This window comes from Molossus molossus, unplaced genomic scaffold (genome assembly GCF_014108415.1).
Source record: "Molossus molossus isolate mMolMol1 unplaced genomic scaffold, mMolMol1.p scaffold_m16_p_12, whole genome shotgun sequence".
Lineage (NCBI taxonomy): Eukaryota > Metazoa > Chordata > Mammalia > Chiroptera > Molossidae > Molossus > Molossus molossus.
Genome location: NW_023425347.1, coordinates 74,077,412 through 74,098,950, shown reverse-complemented (window position 1 = coordinate 74,098,950; position 21,539 = coordinate 74,077,412). Strand labels below are relative to the sequence as shown.

General features: G+C 37.2%; 1 protein-coding gene across 5 annotated transcripts in view; it reads right to left on the bottom strand.

Moving 5' to 3' along the window:
• The window catches only part of FOXJ3 (forkhead box J3), a 127,579-nt gene that overhangs the window by 3,782 nt on the left and 102,258 nt on the right, over nucleotides 1–21,539 (bottom strand). For all 5 annotated transcript variants that reach the window (XM_036255774.1, XM_036255771.1, XM_036255773.1 and 2 more), the window contains 5 exons: nucleotides 15,508–15,636; nucleotides 11,566–11,740; nucleotides 7,366–7,782; nucleotides 3,870–3,971; nucleotides 3,282–3,473 (listed from right to left, as the gene is read on the bottom strand). In XM_036255774.1, coding sequence (XP_036111667.1) covers nucleotides 3,282–3,473; nucleotides 3,870–3,971; nucleotides 7,366–7,782; nucleotides 11,566–11,740; nucleotides 15,508–15,636 — 1,015 coding nt within the window. The remainder of the gene's footprint in view (nucleotides 1–3,281; nucleotides 3,474–3,869; nucleotides 3,972–7,365; nucleotides 7,783–11,565; nucleotides 11,741–15,507; nucleotides 15,637–21,539) is intronic.

Genomic DNA, 21,539 nt, shown 5'->3' with positions numbered 1-21,539 from the left:
TAAAAAACAGAAAGAAGAAAAACATATTACCATAAGTAAAACCAATCAAGCATTAAAATCTTAATAGAATTGTTACCTAAAACTAAATTAAGCAGGTAAGGGAAGGAAAACGTATTCCTTTCAGATGCTAAAACTGCCAAGGTGGTGCTGGCTTATTTAACACAAGCCAGGCTGGGTCAGTCTACTGGTACTAATTCTGACACTGCCTCTAATTTTCTATAAGCTTGCATGCAAGTTATGTCTATTATTGTTGTTACATGCCCCATTCCAGTTCAAAAGCATTTTCATTACTTCATCCAAGCCTCCCACTGTTTTGAGGGCAAAACAGGGATTGTCCCCATTTTATGGATGAGGCAACTGAGGCTCAGAAAGGCTAAGCTGACTTGACCAAAGACACATCAGTTTGACAGGGCTAGGGCTAGAATCCAGTTCTCCTAACTGATGGGCTCTTTCTACTAACAGTTGTCTTTATAGTGCCTAGATTTTTCTCACCTTCAAAGCAGACCTATGTGTGCCCGAGCTACTTCACAAAGTGATGACAGGCACAAAGTCACAGGAAAGACTCGAAAAGGAAAAATGGCTACACCAGGCAAACGTGATTAAAAATGTATTATTTAGAAGTATGGAGATGGGAAACACAGTTTTCATTTAAGTGGCATTTCAGACGGTTCTTAATGTATTTTTCCTGACAGGAGCCATCAAATGTAATAGCTCTAAAATGTCAATTATGCTGCATCCTAATGCAAAACAGAAAGGGAGAGGAACAAACCTCATGTGCCCTCCCCAGTAAATCTTGGAGAAGAAAAACCATCACACTGGCTCACTTTGTGCAGAGCATCTGGAATCCCAGGAAAGCCGTTTCCCTAACGTGTTCCGGGGTTTCACACAAATCATACGTGCATCTAGCAATGCTGTACTCAACTAGAAAAGAGCAACCACTTTCCCAGAGGAAACTTAAAGGGGAAGGAATATCTTCCTTTTGTGATCACGGTAAGGCACACATACTATTTGGCTGCTCCCAAGGTTTTGCCTACCACTGGAAAGTCAGACTGTCCAAGTTTGAGATAATCTAATCCAACCCTAACTCTGTTCATGTGGATGAGGAAATGAGACGAGAGAAAAATGAGACAGAACCAGGAACAGAACATGAGACTTGACTTACAGCCACTGCCTCCTAATAGGCATGTTTTTTATAGTGAAGTTTAGAGTCAGAACTGAGCTCTTTTACCAATTTACCATACTGAAGATTTAGGAAGAAAAAAGAGAAAGTTATGTTATGTTACAGCTCTAGTAAATTCTTGCGGAGGGAGATGATCAGACTTCACATGCATGGCTGGTACGCCTCCTAAAGGGTGCACCAGGCTGCCAGGCTGGAGGGGCCACACCACTCTGAGTAACATGGTCACTAGTGCACCAATGACTTCTCAGCCTCTGACTTGAAAAATCTTAGCTCTTTGACTCATCCTTAGGAGCTAAAGTCACAATCAAGAGACAATCTGATTTTTATTCTGAATATCAATCTGTTTTTATATTTCTCTTTTTAAATCCTCATCTGAGGATATTTTCCCATTTATCTTCAGGAAGAGTGGGGGATGGGGATGGGGGGCATCAATGTGAGAGAGACCCATCGATTAATTGCCTCCCGCATGACTCTGACGGGGCCAGGGATGAACCACAGCCGAGGTACATGCCCTTGGCTGGAACTGAACCCGACACTCTTTGGTCCATGAGCTGATGCTCTAACCACTGAGCAACCCAGCCACGGCTCATTTCTCATTTTTGACTAATTCTTAACTTAAAAGGGGAGAAGGGGTGGGAATTAGAGAAGAATATATATTAGAAAGATATCAAAAGAGAAATGACAAAAGGAGGGGGGAGCTAAAGAGTTATCAAAAATTGAAGTTAGCCCAGCCAGTGTGGCTCAGTGGACTGTAAGCATCGTCCCATGGACTAAGAGGTCCTAGTCCATGCCCAGGTTGCATGCTCAATCCCCAGCAGGGCACATGCCCAGGTTGCAGGCTCAATCCCCAGCAGGGGCATACAGGAGGCAGCTGGTCCATGTTTCTCTCTCATCAATGTTTCTATCTATCTCTCCCTCTCCCTTCCTCCAGAGCTCTCTAAAATCAATTTCTTAAAAACACATTTTTTTTAAAAAGACACAAAAATATAGATTTCACAAAAAGAAAGATGCAGCCTGACTGGGAACCTTGAGAACATAGGAAGACCAAATATATGATATAAGCTAGGATAATGATGGAAGGAAGTCACTCAAGACAGAAAAAAGAGGTTTTGTTTTGTTTTTTGTTTAAGCATCAAATGCAAAACCAAGGTAACATACAGAAAAGAAGTCAACGTGAAGATAAAAGGAAGCAAGAAATTAAAATGCATAGAGAAAGAACATGTATATTAAATGCCTACAGAATGGAAACTTGAGACAATGTAGGCACTATAACCAGAGTAACAGAGATGGCTACAGAATAAAGAGTAAAGGAAGAAAGTGAGACGAAAAATACAGAGTACAAGTTTTGAATCCAGAGTAAAACATCAGTGAGACTACATACCATTATGTCTATCCTTCAAGTAAACTTTCAGCTTCAATATTTTTTTAACTTGTATTCTTTATTGATTTGAGAGAGAGAGGAAGGGAGAAGGAGAGAGACAGAAACACCAATGACAGAGAACATCGATTGGCCGCCTCCTGCATGCCCCACACTGGGGATGGGGGCCCACAACCTGGCCATGTGCCCTGACCAGGAATTGACCTGGCAACCTCCTGGTGCATGGTTGATGCTCAACCACTACGCCACACTGGCCAGGCACAGCTTCAATTTTCTTTAACATTCTTAGAAGATACAAGATTTTCATTGCAAGTATATACAAATTTAAATTCATCTATAACTATGTTCTTATAAAAATGTATGTATCTTTAAGACATTTAATTCTTGTTTGACAACTTAAAAGGTCACAAAGTCAATAGTAATATAAACAATCATATAAATTATGACCAAAAAATTTCTTTATCTTAATTTTTCTAAGATATATCTTTTTTTTGGTATGTGCCCCTAGCGGGAACCGAACCCGAGACTCTGGTCCAGAGGACAATGCTCCAACCACTGAGCCAAACTGGCCAGGGCACTAAGATATATCTTAAATACGTAATTTGATTACACTCATTTCTTAGAAATTAAAAGATGTAAATGGGTCACCGTCACCACTAACAATGTACAAAGTTGCATATTAATGAGGAAAAGAGAAAATCGAGAAGATAATTAAATTCATACCTGTTCCAATGTGTTGGGAAGATTTTGTTGGATGCATGGCACCATGACAGACATTTTGCTGAACATTACTCTGTGAGTGGATAAGGCCAGTTTGTGTAAAGAATTGATTAAGAGAAGAACAGAGATCAGCAAACTGAACCTGATCTAAAGACCAGTTCTTGAGATCTGCCTGTCTCATACTCTCCATCAAACCTATGAGGAAAACAGAAATACAGTTAAGCACAGTTCTGTAAATATTGCAAGGAAAACAGCAAGACAATTTTTTTCAGCCCTCAAAATTTCCACTGGTAGTGATTTGCCTATGCAATGAGGAATGACATTATAAAATTATTCCAAGTCTGACTCTTTTAAATGTGGCTAAATTGTTTTCAGAACTGTTGTCTGTGACCCTCTGCTTCAACTGTTAAAAAGACTTAATTATAAATTTTGCAGTGTTATTTTAAAGCATATGTTGTTTTTAAGCATACTACCAACAGCAAATAAAACACTGTATAAGGAGATGTTTATTTCTACTACAAAGAAACTTATAATCTACCAGAGAAAACAGGATGTGTATTTGGTTATATGTAAAAATGAACCAATACTCACCTTGGAACTGTGAAAGGTCTACATCTGACCAATTAACACTGCTAGCAATTCGACAGCTTTCTTTTAGCATATCAAGTGTTGCATACCAATCATTTGAAACACCTATAAAAATAACATTGACGATACTATAAATTTGGGGTAGTGAAAGTTTGAAGTATATGACAACTGGAGACAATGAGCTGACCTTATTCCCGACATTGGTAGATCCCTATCAATTTTTACAAACGGACTCACACCCATTACATCATGTGCTGGGACAATCTGCTCTGTGAAACAGGTAGGAAGGTTATTATTTCTCTCCATTTTACAAATTGGAAGGAAAAAACAAACCCCAGAGCGATGGAATAATTTAGCAAGGTCACTAGAATGAATCTAAGACTTGAACCCAGGGCTTCTAAGCTCTAGTTGGGCACTTGAAAGTTGTCAAACTTGATAACTGCTCTTTACATTTGTATAGTACAAATGATGACCAGGCAGGACAAGTCATATAAATCAGTATTTTAAAGTTAATTTTCCCGTCTTGTTGTGACATTCCAAGATAGTTCTTAATAACTTAGGGGCAGGTACACATTTAGAAGCAATGTGCAGTCTAACTCAAAGCACTAACTTAAGGCAGGTAAATTAGATTGTATAGCAAGAGATGTTTCTTACAAAGCAACCTTAACAGTATAATGCCTCAACACAGTTCTCCTGTCAAGGTAGCAAATTCTGTAAGAAATCCTGATGAATCCAAACCAGGGCTTTTCTAGTCAGGAATAGTATCCTCTGATGTGACATCATCCGAAGAGTTAAGACTCCACTGTCTATGTCAACAATGTGGTCACCACTCAGAGGCATGGGGCAAGAGCTGCACTCAATGAGAGAGCACCAAATAGATAAAGAATAAAAAATAAAAAAGAATACTCTTCATTCAGGTGACTGCTGTCCAAATAACTGTTTACAGGATAACCCTTGGATGGATGAAAGTAAGAATAAAAAGAATTTTTTGCTATATCACAGGTAATTCTGTATATCAACTACTAGCTACTTAATTTACAAAATTCTGCCAATTATGGATTGAAAAAACAACAACAATGAATCAGAGACAACATGACCCTACCCTCAGGCAACTCATAATTTAGAAATAAATTTTTTAGGGGGTGGGGGGCAGGGAGATTTTAAATCAATGTCTCAAGTGAGCCACAATCATTCAAGTCTATCAGTCTTTCAAATCTACAATAAACGCTAACTTGGCAACACAAAATAAAGCAATCTCTGCAGAGAGTGGCTGAGCAAACCCCTACCCACTCAGTAAATGTTTGCTGATCTTAGTTCTTTTATAATAACTGGTGTTAACAGGCTCTGAACTGATAGGCCAGAATATAAATTTCAGTTCCACTACTTATTAGCAATATGATCTTGAGCAAATCGCTTGATTTCTTTGACTTACACTTTTCCTATTGAATGTGGTAATCTATACATGATTTAAGAGAATATGAGATACTGTATCTAACTTGCCTTGCACATAATAGGCACTCAACAACTGCGAGTTCCCTCCACTCCTTCACTGTTAAAGACAACCTGTTTATTAGTTCCATCTTATAAATAAAAATTTCATCATTCAAAGAGACTAATTATCACAGCCACAATTTTCCCTAACTCCCAAGGTAGAAGTCTATTTTCATCCTCTGGCAAGCTACCACTGGGATAACAGACCAGTTAGGGCACATCATGGGTTGTTGTCAGCTGTAATTGTACTTTTCTCCCCCTTCGTAATCATTACACTTAAAAAGAAAGGTATGAACAAAGCATCACAGCCTTCTGATAGATTCCCATTCTCTACAATCATTAGTAAATCCTTAAAATCATATTAAAAAGAAGCTTAAATTTCTGAAGAATGTATAGACATTAAAAGGTAGGCAATAGTGACTGAACTACAAGTTATAAAAGGGGGCTATGTTATATACCTTTTCCTCTAGGCATAGATCTAAAAATAACTTCAAGATGTTTTAGGAGAGAGAGCCCATCAAGGCAGAAACTACACCCAATTTTCTATTTTATTCTAAATTGTATTCTACTTAGAATTGGTAATACAAAACAAAATAAACTGTTAAAAGAAACTAATTTCTAAGTACTCTGCTATGCATTTTTGTACCTTATCTCATTAAATACACTCCCCCCCAAACTTGTATCATTTTTTCCACAATGCAAATAAGGAGACAGTTTTAGAAAATAATAAGATTTAAAGTAAAATCAGAATATGCACTACCTAAAATTCATTCCCTGACAATATTTTAACTGCCTAAAACAATGGTCAATTTTAAATTGATGAATAAGAACTAGCACTGTCTAGCACTTAGAAATTGTCCCTCCAGGATAAAAGTCTCATCAGTGATATATTGTTGGTAAGTGGACAACCAGGCAAGGTAAGAGAAGGAGCTGAATTCTGTACAACTCCCAGGGGCCCCATTCACCTTGTAGTCTATGTCTGTGGCACCCCTTGGAGTTCTGCAGTACAAAGACTGCTTGGTCTGTAAGCAAGGTCATGTCAGTTAAGCACCTCACCAGAAACCATCAAGACCTAACTGAAGAGCAACAGATTTTCAAAACATCAGGATATGAAACATGCTTTCTTCCTTTGCAATATATCATTCTAAAATAATATGCCTGGCAGGAATTAAGCAAAGAAAGGAGGAGTGGAGACATTCACTAAATGCTTAAATACAAGGGACTAGACTAGGCATTTCATATTAGTATTCTCAATATGACCTTTATAACAACACTGTATACCAGTATATTTTACTTTCATTTTTATAGATGAGAAAACAAGACTAAAAGAAGTTAAGAAATGCACCAAAAGTTCTAAGAGCCATATAAGGATTCAAATCTATGCTTTCTTCTATACCACTGAATCATAACAGGGTGCAGATAGACTGCATTCCATACTTCTTTCAAATATAGCTGACCCTTGGACAATACAGGTTTACACTGTGTGGGTCTACTCACATGTAGATCATTTTCAATAAATATATAGTTGATAGTATTTTCAATAAATATACAGCTGGATGGTATTTTCAATCCCTAATTGGGAATTCAGATGTGGAGGGCCAACTGCATGCATTGTTCTTTACCATTTTATGTGAGGGAATTAAACATCTATGGATTTTAGTATCCGAAGGAAGTCCTGGTACCAATCCCTCCTGGATACGAAGGGATGACTGGAAAGTCAAAAGTCATACACAGATTTTCAACTGATTGGAGCTCCTAGCCCGTGCATTGTTCAAGGGTCAATTATACTCACAAAAACACTTATTTTCCAAAGGACAACATAAGAGATAAAACCATAAAACCTACAAGGATTGCTGTTTGCCTATTTTGGCACAATACATTTTAATTAAGAAAATCTCTGAGTGACAGATGAAAAGAGAGTAGTAGTAAATACAGATAAGCCCCACAGATAACAAAGACAGATCCTAATTTACAGTTAGCCGAACACAGTCAAGAGACAAAAACTTACCAGAATTACAGGATACCTGTTGTGGGGGTGGGGCTGCCTGATGTGTTAACGTCTGATGCTGATGGTTCGAATGATGCTGCATGTGTTGATGTGGAGAGGGGTGCTGAGGATGAGGGGACTGGAGCTGGCTGTGTTGCTGTGGGTGCGGTGTTGGATGCTGGGGACGCTGTGGATGCTGTGGTAAACCATGTGGTCGATGGGACGGATGTGGAGACGGTTGTGTGTGTATCTGGGGGTGGGACATTGAGACTTGTGCAACCGAATTACTGCCTGTGGCGTTGAGGCCACTGCCATGACTGTTGGACAGGGTGCTTTGGTTGCCGTGTGGGTGAGAGCTCACTGTACTGCTAGGAGAGTGCTGATAGGAACACGAAGTATGGGACTGCTGGGAAGATTCAGAAGGGATGTTCATCAAACCTAAAAACAGCCAGAAAAAGCAAGATTTATGGTTAGATTGCAGTTACATTTTATGACAAAGGTTTGCAACATTATTTAGAGAGTAAAGGTACATGCTATCAAAAGGCAACTTTGATACAGTTTAACAAGTGTTGATGGCTTTGGAAGCCAATAAAAAAAACCCATGGGGCCCTGGGTTTGGTTCAGCGGTTAGAGTGTCGGCCCGCAGACTAGAGAGTCTCGGGTTTGGTTCCCGCTAAGGGCACGTACCTTCGTTGCAGTTTGTCCCCGGTCCTGGTCAGAGTTGTGTGGGTGGCAACCACTCAATGTGCCCCTCTCACATCGATGTTCCCCCACCCCCCAACTCTATCTGAAGATAAATGCAAAAAAATGTTCTCGGGTGAGGATAAAAATAAATAAATAAATAAAAATAAAAGACCCATGGGAGGGGGAAAAAGAAAACAAGTATTGATGGAACATCCACTATACACTGAATTCTGTAACCGAGAAGAGTTAAGAAACATCATTCCCTGCCCTTGAGTAGCCTATGCTCTAGTGGAAGAGAGATGCTTAAAGAGATTATGTCCAACAACATTAAGTACTAAGGCAAAAAAGTATACATTGGGGATATAAGAACTTGATTTCTTGCTTGTTCAGGTAGGAAGGGACTGGAGATATAGAGAAGCCTTCCCTGAAAAGGCAGTGTATGAGTTGAGTCTTACAAGACGAGTAAAGACTAAGCAAAACAAAACAGCCATTTCCACTGTTCTTTTTTATTACTCTTATGGAACATTCCTGAGAACAGCTTAGGGGTTAAGACTGCATATTTTACAGCATCAGAAAGTAGGGATTAAAGTCTCTGCACTGCACTTGGAAACTCTGGAAAGATATTACCTTTCCAAGCCACAATTACTTCAAGTGTAAATGGGTATGATAATAGTATCTACTTCATAGAGTTGTGCAGATAAAATGCCATGATGCAAGTGCAGGCTGCAGGATGAGCACAGTGAAGGCTAGCTGTTATGATGACAACGATGATGATGATTAGGCCAGAAATGCCTAATATCAAACATAATGTATGTTTGGTTTGCAGGCGCTCATTTTAATAAATCTATTGCAATATTTGATTCTATAACTAGGTTATTTTCATATCTTAAAGTATGGCTCATACCATGTTTTGCTGAGCCAAACACAAAAAATATCACTACGGCCCTGGCTGGTTTGGCTCAGCAGTTGGAGCATTGGCCTGCGAACCAGAGAGTCCTGGGTTCGGTTCCTGCTAGGGGCACATACCCCCCCCCCCAAAAAAAATCTATATTACTATGTAAAATCCCATGGCATAGTGTCAGTCAATAAAGAATCAAACTTTTTTTTTTTTATCCTCACCGGAGGATATTTTTCCATTTTTTGTACAGATAGAGTGGGAGGGAGAGAGAGAGAGAGAAACATCGATGTGAAGGGACACATCGAGTGGCTGCCACCCACACGACCAACCAGGGCCAGGGACAAACTGCAACCGAAGTACGTGCCCTTAGCGGGAACCGAACCCGGGTCTCTCCGGACCACAGGCCGACGCTTTAACCGCTGAGCCAAACTGGCCAGGGCAAAAATCAAACTTTTTAAACAAAATAAAATTATACTCATTTACTAGTAAATAGTATTAACAGTAAAAATGTATTAGAGTACATTGTAAAATAATCTTAAAACTTAGTACATTAACATTTTATAGGTACAAGTGTTAATAAAAGTTCTTGCCCTGGCCCTGGAAAACTGTCATTTATAGGGAATCTGTAGAGTTATTACAGTAACATGAAATAAAGTTATTTCATTATCTATTTCCAATGAAGTCCTAGCATTTTAAGTGGGAATCCAGATACGATACATACCAACATTTTTAATCCCAAATTATTTTTAAATAAAATGAAATAAAGTATCTTTCAGAAGCCCAATATGTAAAACTGATAAATGTAAAGTTTCTTTTTTTGAAGTCAGGGAATGAAGCCTGCTAGGTCTCCCTCTTCATCTGCATACTTCAGCTCCCCAAGACCTTCACAAAAGCAAAGGATTCCAAAGACAAGGATTTGAAAACCATAATCTTATCTAATCTTCTTTGTTGAACAAATGAGGATGCTGAGTTATAGAGAAGTGGTGTTAACTCAGATGACTTTATGGCAGAACCAGGACTAGAACCCAGAATTCCTGTCAATGCTCTTTTGTTTGTTTGACGAAACATCATTATGGGCTTCAGAAATCATAACCATTATTATTTCAAAACCAGTAATTTTCTGTTATGATCACCAAGGTTGGATCCGCTTAACAAAGTCTTATATTAGTTCTTTTTGTACTTTTACAGATAGAAAATTTGAGATAAAATTTGAAAGAATGCATGAATATTCCTTTAACCAGAAAAACCAACTTCCTATACAAGCTATTGATATTCACTGATATATGTAACACTTGGCTATAACATTAACTTTTCACCATGATATCTGACAATCACAAGTATTAAAATGTAAACTCTATAAAGACAGAAAATTAAAAAAATTTTTTTTTCCTTTATTAATTTTTAGAGAGAGAGGAAGAGAGAGGGAGAGATAGAAACATCAATTAGCCACCTCCTGCATGCCCCACACTGGAGATTGGGCCCACAACCTGGGAATGTGTCCTGACTGGGAATCAAACTAGCAATCTCTTGGTGCGTGGGTCAATGCTCAACCAGTGAGCTACACCAGCTGGACAAGACTGGGATTTTTGACTAAAATATTTTGCTCACTGCTATGAACAGGTAAAAACTCTGAGTTGAAGTATAAATAGTATAATCTGTCAAAGAAACTAGGAACTGCTTCAACAGTAGTGTTCCCAACAATGTGTGACTCTTGTTCTTTGGGGAAAGACAATGTGACATTTTGATCCTATCACATGCCTCTGACTAAAATTAAATGCAGCCAATGGCACAGTAACACATAATGTAGCAGGTTAACTAGCATTTGGTTGATATAATACTGTATCTCAAACAAAATCACTTTCAGCATTAAAATCTGACTTAAATATGTTGTATAAAACAAGGACCCAGAGCATACCACTAACCAATGTGTTCACCTGGAAGTACCCTACATAAAGTTACATATTTGGTGCTACCATATTCTTTTTTTAATTTTTTATCCTCACTTGAGGACATTTTTCCATTTTTTGTTCAGATAGAGTGGGAGGGAGAAAGAGAGAAAAACATCAACATGAAAGGGACGAATCGAGTAGTTGCCAACCGCACGATCCAACCAGGGCCGGGGACAAACTGCAACCGAGGTACGTGCCCTTAGCAGGAACCGAACCCAGGTCTCTCTGGACCGCAGGCTGACACTCTAACCGCTGAGCCAAACCAGCCAGGGCAGTGCTACCATATTCTAATAGTCATCTCTTTACTAATACCAGTCAGAACAAAAAGGCAAAGCACATCTATTCTTGTGTGCAACATTCACCACTAAAATGCTTCACATGGCAGGCATCTCTAATTAACCATGGTAGTCTTTCCCACATGGCACAGATGCAGTACCAGAATTCTTCAACACAACTCCAGGACACCACTGGATCAAGTGAAGCAAGCAGGCAAGATGAAATTTATCTGTTATTCTTGTGCTACGATATAAATATACACAGAGCATAGTAAAGACACAAAGAGCATTCAATCCTGATCATGATGATAATGTTCTAAGATCAAAGAAATATAACAGTTGCTATGTGAAAAAAATTTTTAAGAGAACATTTTACAAATTTACTTTACAGAAAGTATTTTGCAGAACACCTCACCTTGTTGACTAAGTGACTGCTCAAAAACTGACTTATAAAGGCTCCGAAATGAGGCACTGAGATCTTCAAAATTATATTCTGAGAAAAGCAGTTGCTTGTCTCGTTCTGGAAGGTTGTACTGTGGCTGCTGTTGAGGAGTTAATGATTGAGAGACTGGTTCTGGATGGTTTGTCACCTAATATTAAAAGAAAATACTACTAATTTAGTTGCTCTATATCAGAATTGATTTGTTACATAAAATATATAACTGAAAATATTAAAACAGTTTCTAGAATCCAAAAGAAATATTTACTTCCCTGCCTGTGGTTTTCCCATCCTCTGTTTAAACTGGGGGTGTGCATAAAATAGAGATCACAAAACTGTTAACTTGAATCTTAAAGAACCACAGAAATCTAATCCAATCCCTATATTTTACAGAAGAGGAGAAAGAGTTCAAAGAAGGTAAATGACCTTTCCAAGATCATAAAAATAAGTGATGAGCTAAAGCCTGGCCTGTTTCTGTAGAATCTTCATCTTGTTTCTATAGAAGCAATTTCATCTCAAATGCCACTATATTATGAAACTACTAACATTTCTCATTCATTTAGTCAATTAACCTTTAAATACTTAAATTCAAATACTTTGAGCACTGTGATCAGTTTTTGTGGCACAGCCCAAAGCAGCAAGAAACTTCAGTACACCTAAACTCATCATTTCTAGAGAAAATTTTTTTTATTAAATAAAATGAAACTGAAGGAACATGAAAAATAAAAGCTAAAAGACAAAGGAGATTCTGATAAAAACAAAATACAGGATGTAGCAAAAGTGGGTTTACAGTTATTCCTTTGGAAAATAATGCAATAATTAAAGAATAATAATACAAGAATAAACTATTTCATATATTCACAACTGTAAACCCACTTTTGCCCCACCTTGTACATCAAGGGCTTGAGTTATGCAGGGGGAAAAAACATCAGAAACATCTATAAAATAAGAATTATCTTTGAAGGTAGCACACACAACTAGAATAAAACGTTAAAAAAAAAGATCAGCTGTATATCTTACAGATTATATCAAGGGGTGATAAACTACCATTTGTTTAATGTTGTGAAAAATTAAGATATACTCACTGTAAATTTATGCAGCTACTCAAAACAATGCTCACAAGGAGTTTGCAATAACTTGAAAAAAACATGAATTTTGTGTAGGAGAAAGAATTTGCCACTAGGCACTCTGGTAACCTCGCACGGGCCATGTAGACAAAACACAATAGCAGGATGACCTCAGCCTTGGTAGAATCCTGTGATTATCCTGAAAGATGGGATGATGACTAGTCTTATGAGGAGCAAATTCTCATCCATCATCCTATCCTGCAGGAGGCAGCCATGGGCAGTTTCTTGTCAACCTCTCCATCTTGCAGCAAGTCACTCAGAGGCAGTTTCTCATCTGTCTCCCTGTTTCCAGTGAGGCAGGGGACTTTCTACTTTATTCCTATAGGGTACAGCTACAAGTAATACAATTGCTTAGCTGCAGTATGGAACTTGACCCACCACATATGTAGTCTGTCATCAAGCTCCTCTGATTTGGGTTTGTCCTGTGGGATCTGACACCATAGTGATGTGGCTTATACTCTCTGTATAAGTAATAAAACTATCTCAATGCATCTGGGCTCACTGTGGTCTTAAAGGCTCAATCTATGGATATGTGATAAGCTCAACCAGCAGCTGACACTGTACTTCTGTTTAAGGAGTGTTTGATATCTTGTTGTTAAATTAAAAAAAGCAGTCTGCAATGTCTAGTTTATAGCAGAGGAGTTTAACCCTCTTACGTGTACTGGCATAACAGACATGTTTGTTTTTACTTCTGTCATCTAGTTCAATAAATGTTTTTAAATTTTTCCTCTTATTATATTTTGGGGTATAGGGACTCTGCTCTTTAATTTCTTTTGGTTTCAAGATTTTCTACATTCAAGCTATTTTGAAAGCTACATAAAATCATTAAATCTTTGCACAGTTTGCTTCAATGTTCCAACTAGTCCTTTAATATTATGACTTTCTCATTACCTAGCACTTTAATTTTATTCACCTCTTGACCAGCTACAAAATTTTGTTCATAAGGCCACATAAAAACAAAGGTAGAATGCTTTCTAAGCTCTCTATAATGTCTTTCTTCTTGCATCACATATGATTGAGAATTTGGCTAAGCATAATATTTATAATTCCAAATCTATCCCCTAAAATTCTGCAACAAGTGTTTCATTATCTTCTGGCATTTGGTATTATGAAAGAGAAGTATGATTTGTGTTTCTTTGAATGCATCTTATTTCTTCTCCAAGAGTATTTATGAATACTTCTGAAATTTCAAAATCTGTCATAATGTGTGTGTTTGTTTGTTTATTTATTTATTTAAACCCTCACCCAAGGATATTTTTCTATTTATCTTCAGATAGAGTGGAAGGGAGGGGAAGAGGGAGAGAGAGAGAAACATCGACTGGCTGCCTCCCGCATGACCTCAACCAGGGCTGGGGACCGAACCGCATCCAAGGTATGTGCCCTTGACTGGAATAGAACCCATGACTCTTTGGTCTGTGGGCTGACACTCTAACTGATGAGCCAAACTGGCCAGAGCATTTTTTATTTTATGATGTGTTTAGATACAGGTTTTTTTTCCCCATTAACTTTCTCAAGAACTCAGTAGCCCTTTTATTTTTATTTAAAAAAAATTTTTTTTTCTTCATTGATTTTTTGAGAGAGGAAAAAAAAGGAGAGGGAGAAAGATAGAAACATCAATGAGAGAAAACATCGACTGGTCTCCTCCTGCATGCCCCCCACTGGGGATTTGGCCCACAACCTGGGTATATGCCCTGACCGGGAATCGAACTGGCGACCTCTTGATGCATGGGTTGATGCTCAACCACTGAGCCATACCAGCAGGGCCCCTCGGTAGTCCTTTTAATCTCTATTTCTTCTGAAGACTGTTTCTGTAGCCACTATTCTTCTTCAGGGACACCAAGAATTCTCAGTTCTCCATATCTATTCTCTTCTTTTATATAACTGTTATTTCTTTATCTATTTCTTCTGTATTCTGGGAGAACATTTTAATTCCCTTTCCCCCAGAGCACTGATAACAGCTTTATAGAATCACATTTCTTTTTATCTACATTCAATAGAAATTTTACTTCTGCTGAGTGTTTTGTTTCCCTTGTGTTATTTTCTTATTTCAGTTCCCCACTTCATATATTTGTCCTGTATAAGTTTTTGTGTATTTACTCATCCTCATGAGTGATCTGGTGACATCATATTTATACCAATAACAGTGTAGTGTATGGCTCTTGGGTTCTGTTCTGTCTACTGGGGAGGATAGTTAACAGATGACTTGAAAAGAAGTATCATACAACCCAAGGGCCATGTTCGTATAATAGGTAACCAAATCAGCACAGGAGCAAGAATACTCACACAGGTCCCTTTATCACACAGCTTTGTTTTCCAGACAAAAGTTGAAAATACAAGACAGGCTAACAAATTTGGTACTAGGTCATCCTGACCTTTGCAGTTTGTAGAAGCCCCTTCTCAAAGGTACAAATGAAAAATAAGGTGATTTACACATACATCCTCTAGGGTCTTTTACCAAGGACTCTAAAATATCATCAAATGTAGCTTTGCTAACCTGAGGTATAATCTCTCTCCTATTCCAACTGCCCATCACTTGGACATAGAACACATGGAGTAAAGTAAACCAAAATATATAATAACATAGTACACAACTACATATTTCTATCTAACTTGGTAAAATATAAGTACCCAATTAAAACATTATCAAGGTAGAAATCTGCTCTACTTATCTAAGCTAACTGATCAGTGAAAAATACACATTTTCACTTTTTATTGGCATTTCGATTACGTTTGGTTTCGTTTTAAGCATTAAATGAGTACTCACAAAAAAATTAACTTCATCAAAACTTACCGGTGTATAACTATGCACGCTTCCAACACTGTTCAAATTAACAGATGCCAAACTCTGGTCTGAGAGACTGTTGTTAAGGCTACTGCGTGGGCTATCACTACCATCCTGATCAGTGTTGTACAATGTTACCTAGATTGAAAAGAGAAACAACATTTGAATAAGCAGTTCCTAGTACAAAGAGTACTTTTAAAGCAACTCTACAAAAGTATAACTAGCTGGGATATGGCAAAACAAAATGTTAGTGATCTTTCCTTTGGTGCCTACCTACCCCAATTCCATGCCCTTCACTGCTACCTCCATGTTCACTATAAAATAATCTGCTCTCAAACTACAGGGCATGTCCTATCCAGAGATATATAAATCCACTTTACTTCCAGATATAATTAGGTCATCAACATTTGGTAAGAGGATTACAGTAAACTTCAAATTTATTTTTATTCAAGCTTTAAGAAAAACTGCTGTTCTCTATCAAAATCTTAGGTATCAAAAAAAGAACACACAAAAAAATTTTAAATTCATAAATATCAATGTTTATAACACTGAAAATTAGAAATTCAACTATCCAACATATTTGCAAAAATCACAGATACGTGATCTAATTTTTAAAAATAACAATAATATGCTCGGCTGGTGTGGCTCAGTGGTTGAGCATCAACCCATGCACCAAGAGGTCACCAGTTCGATTCCCAGTCAGGGCACATGCCCAGGTTGTGGGCCAAATCCCCAGTGGGGGGCATGTAGGAGGAGGCCAATCAATGTTCTCTCTCATTGATGTTTCTCTTTCTCTCCCCCTCTCCCTTCCTCTCTAAAACCAATAAAGGGGAAAACATTTTTTTAAAATAAAGTAACAATAATATGCTAATACAGAATTGGAAAAGTGTACAATTGTTCATATAGAAAATAATACAATAACTAATAAATAATAAAGAATAAACTCTGGGTTCCACATACTCACATCTGTAAACCTACTTTTGCCCCACCCTATTTATGCATTAGACATGAAGGGCTATATAGCACACTGTTAACTTTATTCAAGTATATTGTTATTATTGTTCTATTTTATTATTATTAATCTCGTACTGTACCTAATTTATCAGTTAAACTTTATTAGTATATATGCATAGGAAAAAACAGTACATATAGAGTTCGGTACTATCAGTGATTTCAGGCATCCACTGAACGGGTTGGATAAGGGGTGGAACTTGTGTATAAAAATAAATGGGAAGGAAAAAAGAAAACTGGCAAAGGCTTTTTTTTTCTGGTACATACTTCCAGTGTAAATTTCATTTAAAAGAAAAAAAAAATTAACCTATGGGCCAGTTTGGCTCAGAGGTTAGAGCGTTGGCCTGTGGTCCAGAGAGACCTGAGTTCAGTTCCCACTAAGGGTACGTGCCTCGGTTGTAGTTTGTGCCTCGGTTGTAGTTTGTCCCCGGCCCTGGTTGGGTCGTGCAGGTCGCAACCACTAGGTGTGTCTGTCTCACACCGATGTTTCTCTCCCTTCCTCTCTCCTTCCTGCTCTATCTGAAGATAAACGCAGGAAAATGTCCTCAGGTGAAGATAAAGAAGAAGAAAAAAAAAATGGAAAAATGTCCTGGGGCGAGGATTAAAAAAAAAAGAGTAGTTACAATGTGGAATTTGAAACCATATCAATAAATTTTTCATACTGTTACATTAAAATCCACTGTTCTACATTGTACTTTGAATGAATCATTTAGCAATACATGATTTTGTAACATTATGCATTCGTTATATGGAAATAATGGTTCACTAAGTTATGCAGATCTTCCAAATATTGACACATTTCATTATGGAACATCAAAACATCACATTAACTAACATTACCAATAATTTCATTAGAATAGTCTGTTAAGTCTATAAAGACCGTAGAGACTTGCCATGGTGGATATAAGTTTTCCAAACTTCTATTTTTTGCTAAATAGCTCCTATTTTATCATTGGCAAGAGATATTGTCAATCATTTTCCCTGAAGTGACAGACTCACTGTACATTTTCAAGAAAACTTCTGCCAAATTCACAAATTTAAATAGTTTCCATTGTTCTTTCAAGTAAAAACAATGATCCATGAACAAAGCAGTTAGTTCAACCTCCAACTCAAAAAATCACACAAATGCTCTTCCTTGAAGCAACCTTTGTACTTCAATATGTAGTATAAGTGCTTTATGCATACTTCCCATGTCATCACACAGAATATTTAAAAGATGTATACTTAAAGGTCACAACTTAATAATGTTTCCTGCTTTACAGATATTAAGTAAAACTATTATTTTTTCAATAAAAAATCCAAAGTGTGTGGCAGTGAAGAATACCCAGTAGTTAAAAGGCACACTGCCTTGATTTGCGCTTATGTTTGCAAATTATTGCTTTTGCTGCATCAGAGAAAATACGAAAGGAGAAGGTAAATAATATTTAAATATTATCATAAAAATAATTTTGACCTCAAAGAATCCCTAAAAGGGTAGTTCACACACTACAGAACCAATGATATAAACCATTACTAGCACTCCATAAGACCCACTCACACACTCTTATCATCATTCATCAACCAGTCATTATCTATCCTCATTCTTCTATCACAGGTAACTACTATCCCGACTCCTAACACTACTGAATGATTTTCCTATTTTTTAACTAAGTATAAATGTTATCATACAATGTATATCCTTTTCTGTCCTGCAGTATATTTAGCTAAAGGATTACACATACCTTTGTTTTCTATTGCATTAATATCAGTTCTTAATCTTTATTACTTCCTTCATTCTGTTTTTTAAAATCATTTTTTCAAGCAATTGAGAACTTAACTGTTTTATCATTTATACTTATATCTGAAATTGACTTTTGTAAATGAAAAATCTGATTTTCCATTAACCCAGCAACAGTTGTTGAAAGATATCACTGAATTCTGGTCCATAAGTCTCTCTCGATATTTAGAAGCATAAACCCTCTTATCTTTTACAATATTTTCTTCAACTACTGTTTGGCATTTGGATTCCTATTTATATATTAGGGACCATATTAAATCTGTAGATCAATTCAGGAGAAATAGAAAGTACACAGCCATTAATTTATATCTCCTTTGTTTTACCTCAGTAATTTTTTTTAGAGTTTTCACTGGAGAGAGTTCATCTTTCATTTAATCCTAGGTATGTGGTATTTTTGAATGCTAATATAAGTATTACCTTTTTTACTTTATTTTCTAATTATCTATGACTAGTATACAGAAATACCCTTAATTTCTAAAATCAAACATTAATCTTATATTAAAACCTTGCTAAATTCACTTATTAATTCTAAAAGTTTATCTGCAGATTCTTTAAAATTTTCCTATAAACAAACATGTCATCTGTGAATAATGATAGTTTCACTTCCACCTTCCCAAACTTAATGCTTTCTCCTTCATAATACTTCCATTTCTCCTCTCCTTGCCTGAACACTACTGTTGTCATGTACAAGGTAGGGCAAAAGTAGGTTTACAGTTGTTCACATGCAAAATACAATGAATAAATAAGAATATAAGAATAAATTCTGTTTTGTGTACTCACAACTGTAAACCTACTTTTGCCCCACCCTGTATTTTACTTCTATGTTATAAACCCATATTCTTGCTTTAAAACAATAGTTTAAAGAGATTTAAGTTAAAATTTTTTTTTTATATAAACCCATGTAGTTATTCATTTGTGTAAGGACAAATTTCCATTAGGAACTTCAATTACAAAAACATAAGGCTACCTGAAGTTGTCCCACAGCTCACTAATGCTCTATTTACTTTTTTTCATCTTTTCTGTGTGTTTCATTTTGGATCATTTAATTGCTCTATCTTCAAACTCACTAACTTTTCCTTCCACAATGTCTAATCTATTAATCCTGTTAAGCTTATTTTTCAACTCATACATTTTTTTAATCCTCACCTGAGGGCATTTTTCCATTTTTTGTTCAGATAGAGTGGGAGGGAGAGAGAAGGGGAGAGGGGGAGAGGGGGGAGGGGGAGAGGGGGAGAGGGGGAGAGAGAAACATCGACGTAAAAGTGACACATCGAGCCCTGGCCAGTTTGGCTCAGCGGTTAGAGCATTGACCTGCGGTCCGGAGAGACCCGGGTTCGGTTCCCGCTAAGGGCATGTACCTCGGTTGCAGTTTGTCCCCGGCCCTGGTCGGTCGTGCGGGTGGTGGCCACTCGATGTGTTCCTTTCACATCGATGTTTCTCTCTCTCTCTCTGTTCCTCTCTCTCCCTCCCACTCTACCTGAAAAAAAATGGGAAAATGTCCTCGGGTGAGGATAAAAAAAAAAAAGTGACACATCGAGTGGCTGCCTCCCACACAACTCAACCAGGGCCGGGGACAAACTGCAACCAATGTACATGCCCTTGGCGGGAACCAAATCTGGGTCTCTCTGACTGCAGGCCAACGCTCTAACCGCTGAGCCAAACCAGCCAGGGCCAGACATAATTTTTTTAAAGAATGTGTTAAAAAAATTTTTTTTAATTGACTTTAGAGAAAGTAGGGTAGAAAAAGAGAGAGAAACATAGAAGGGCTGCTTCCTGCACGTCCCCCTATTGGGAATCGAGCCTGCAACCCAGGCGTGCTCAGACCAAGAATCAAACTGGCAACCTCTCTCAGTGAATGGGATGACATCCCACCAACTGAGCCACATAGACCAGGGCTCAGACATGACTTTTATTTCCCCGGAGTTTAATTTTGGTTTTTCATGTATTACATGAATCTACACACATGTTCAACCTGTCTTTTAGCTTCTCCATGGAATAGTTGTAACTTTTTATTCCCAGCTTTATTGAGATATAATTGCCATATAAAACTGTGTAAGTTTAAAATGTACAATGTGTTCATTCGGTATACTTACATATCGCAAAATAATTACAACTGTAGCATTAGCTAATACCTTCATCACTTCACATAATTACCATTTCTTTTTTGTGGTGAGAGCATTTAAGATCTACTCTCCTAGCAACTTTCATGTATATAATACAGTATTACTAACTATAATCATTATGCTATACATTAGATCCCAAAAACTTAATCATCTTATAACTGAAAGTTGTACCCTTTGACCAACATCTCCCTATACCGCCCCCCCCCCCCCCTCCTGTAACTACCTTTACTCTGTTTCTATGAGTTAGGCCTTTTGAGATTCCACATATAAGTGGTATCATACAGTACTTGTCTTTCTCTGCCTGACTTATTTCACTTAGTGCAATGCCCTCAAGATCCATCCAAGTTGCCACAAATAGCAGGATTTCCCTCTTTCTCATGGCTAATATTCTATTGTATATGCATTACTTACACACACACACACACACACACACACACACACACACACACACCTATTTATCCACTAATGGACACTTGAATTGTTCCCATATTCTGGCTTATAATTGTTTTAACGTCTTTTTCTACTAATTTTTTTATCATCCCTGTCATTTCTGGGTGAATTCTGATTAATTTTCTTCTCATTAGGGGTTGCTTTTTACTACTTATTTGCCTGGTAATTTTTTTTACTGGATGCCAGACCATCCAGTAAAATTTGTGAATTTTACCTTAAGTGCTGAATATCTTTGTGTTCCTATAAATGTTCTAGAACTTCACTCTGGGACACAGTTAAATTATTTGACAACAGAAATGAAGTACTGATACATGCTATAACATGGATGAACCTTGAAAATGTGTTTCATGAAAGAAGCTAGGCATAAAAAGATCACATATATATGATTCCATTTATATAAAATGTCCAAAATAGGCAAATCCATTGAGTTAGAAAGTAAATTAATAATTATCAAGGAATGGATGAAATAGAGAATGAATTTTAATAGGTACTGGGTTTTTTGGGTGGTAATGACATTTTGAAATTAGATGGTAGTTAATGGTTGCACAACCTTATGAATACACCAAAAACCACTCAACTGTAAACTTAAAAAGGGTGAATTTTATGGTCTCTGAATTATATCTGAAAAAAAAGTTCAATTTTAAAAATCAAATTACTTAAAAAGTTAGATCCTTTGGGGT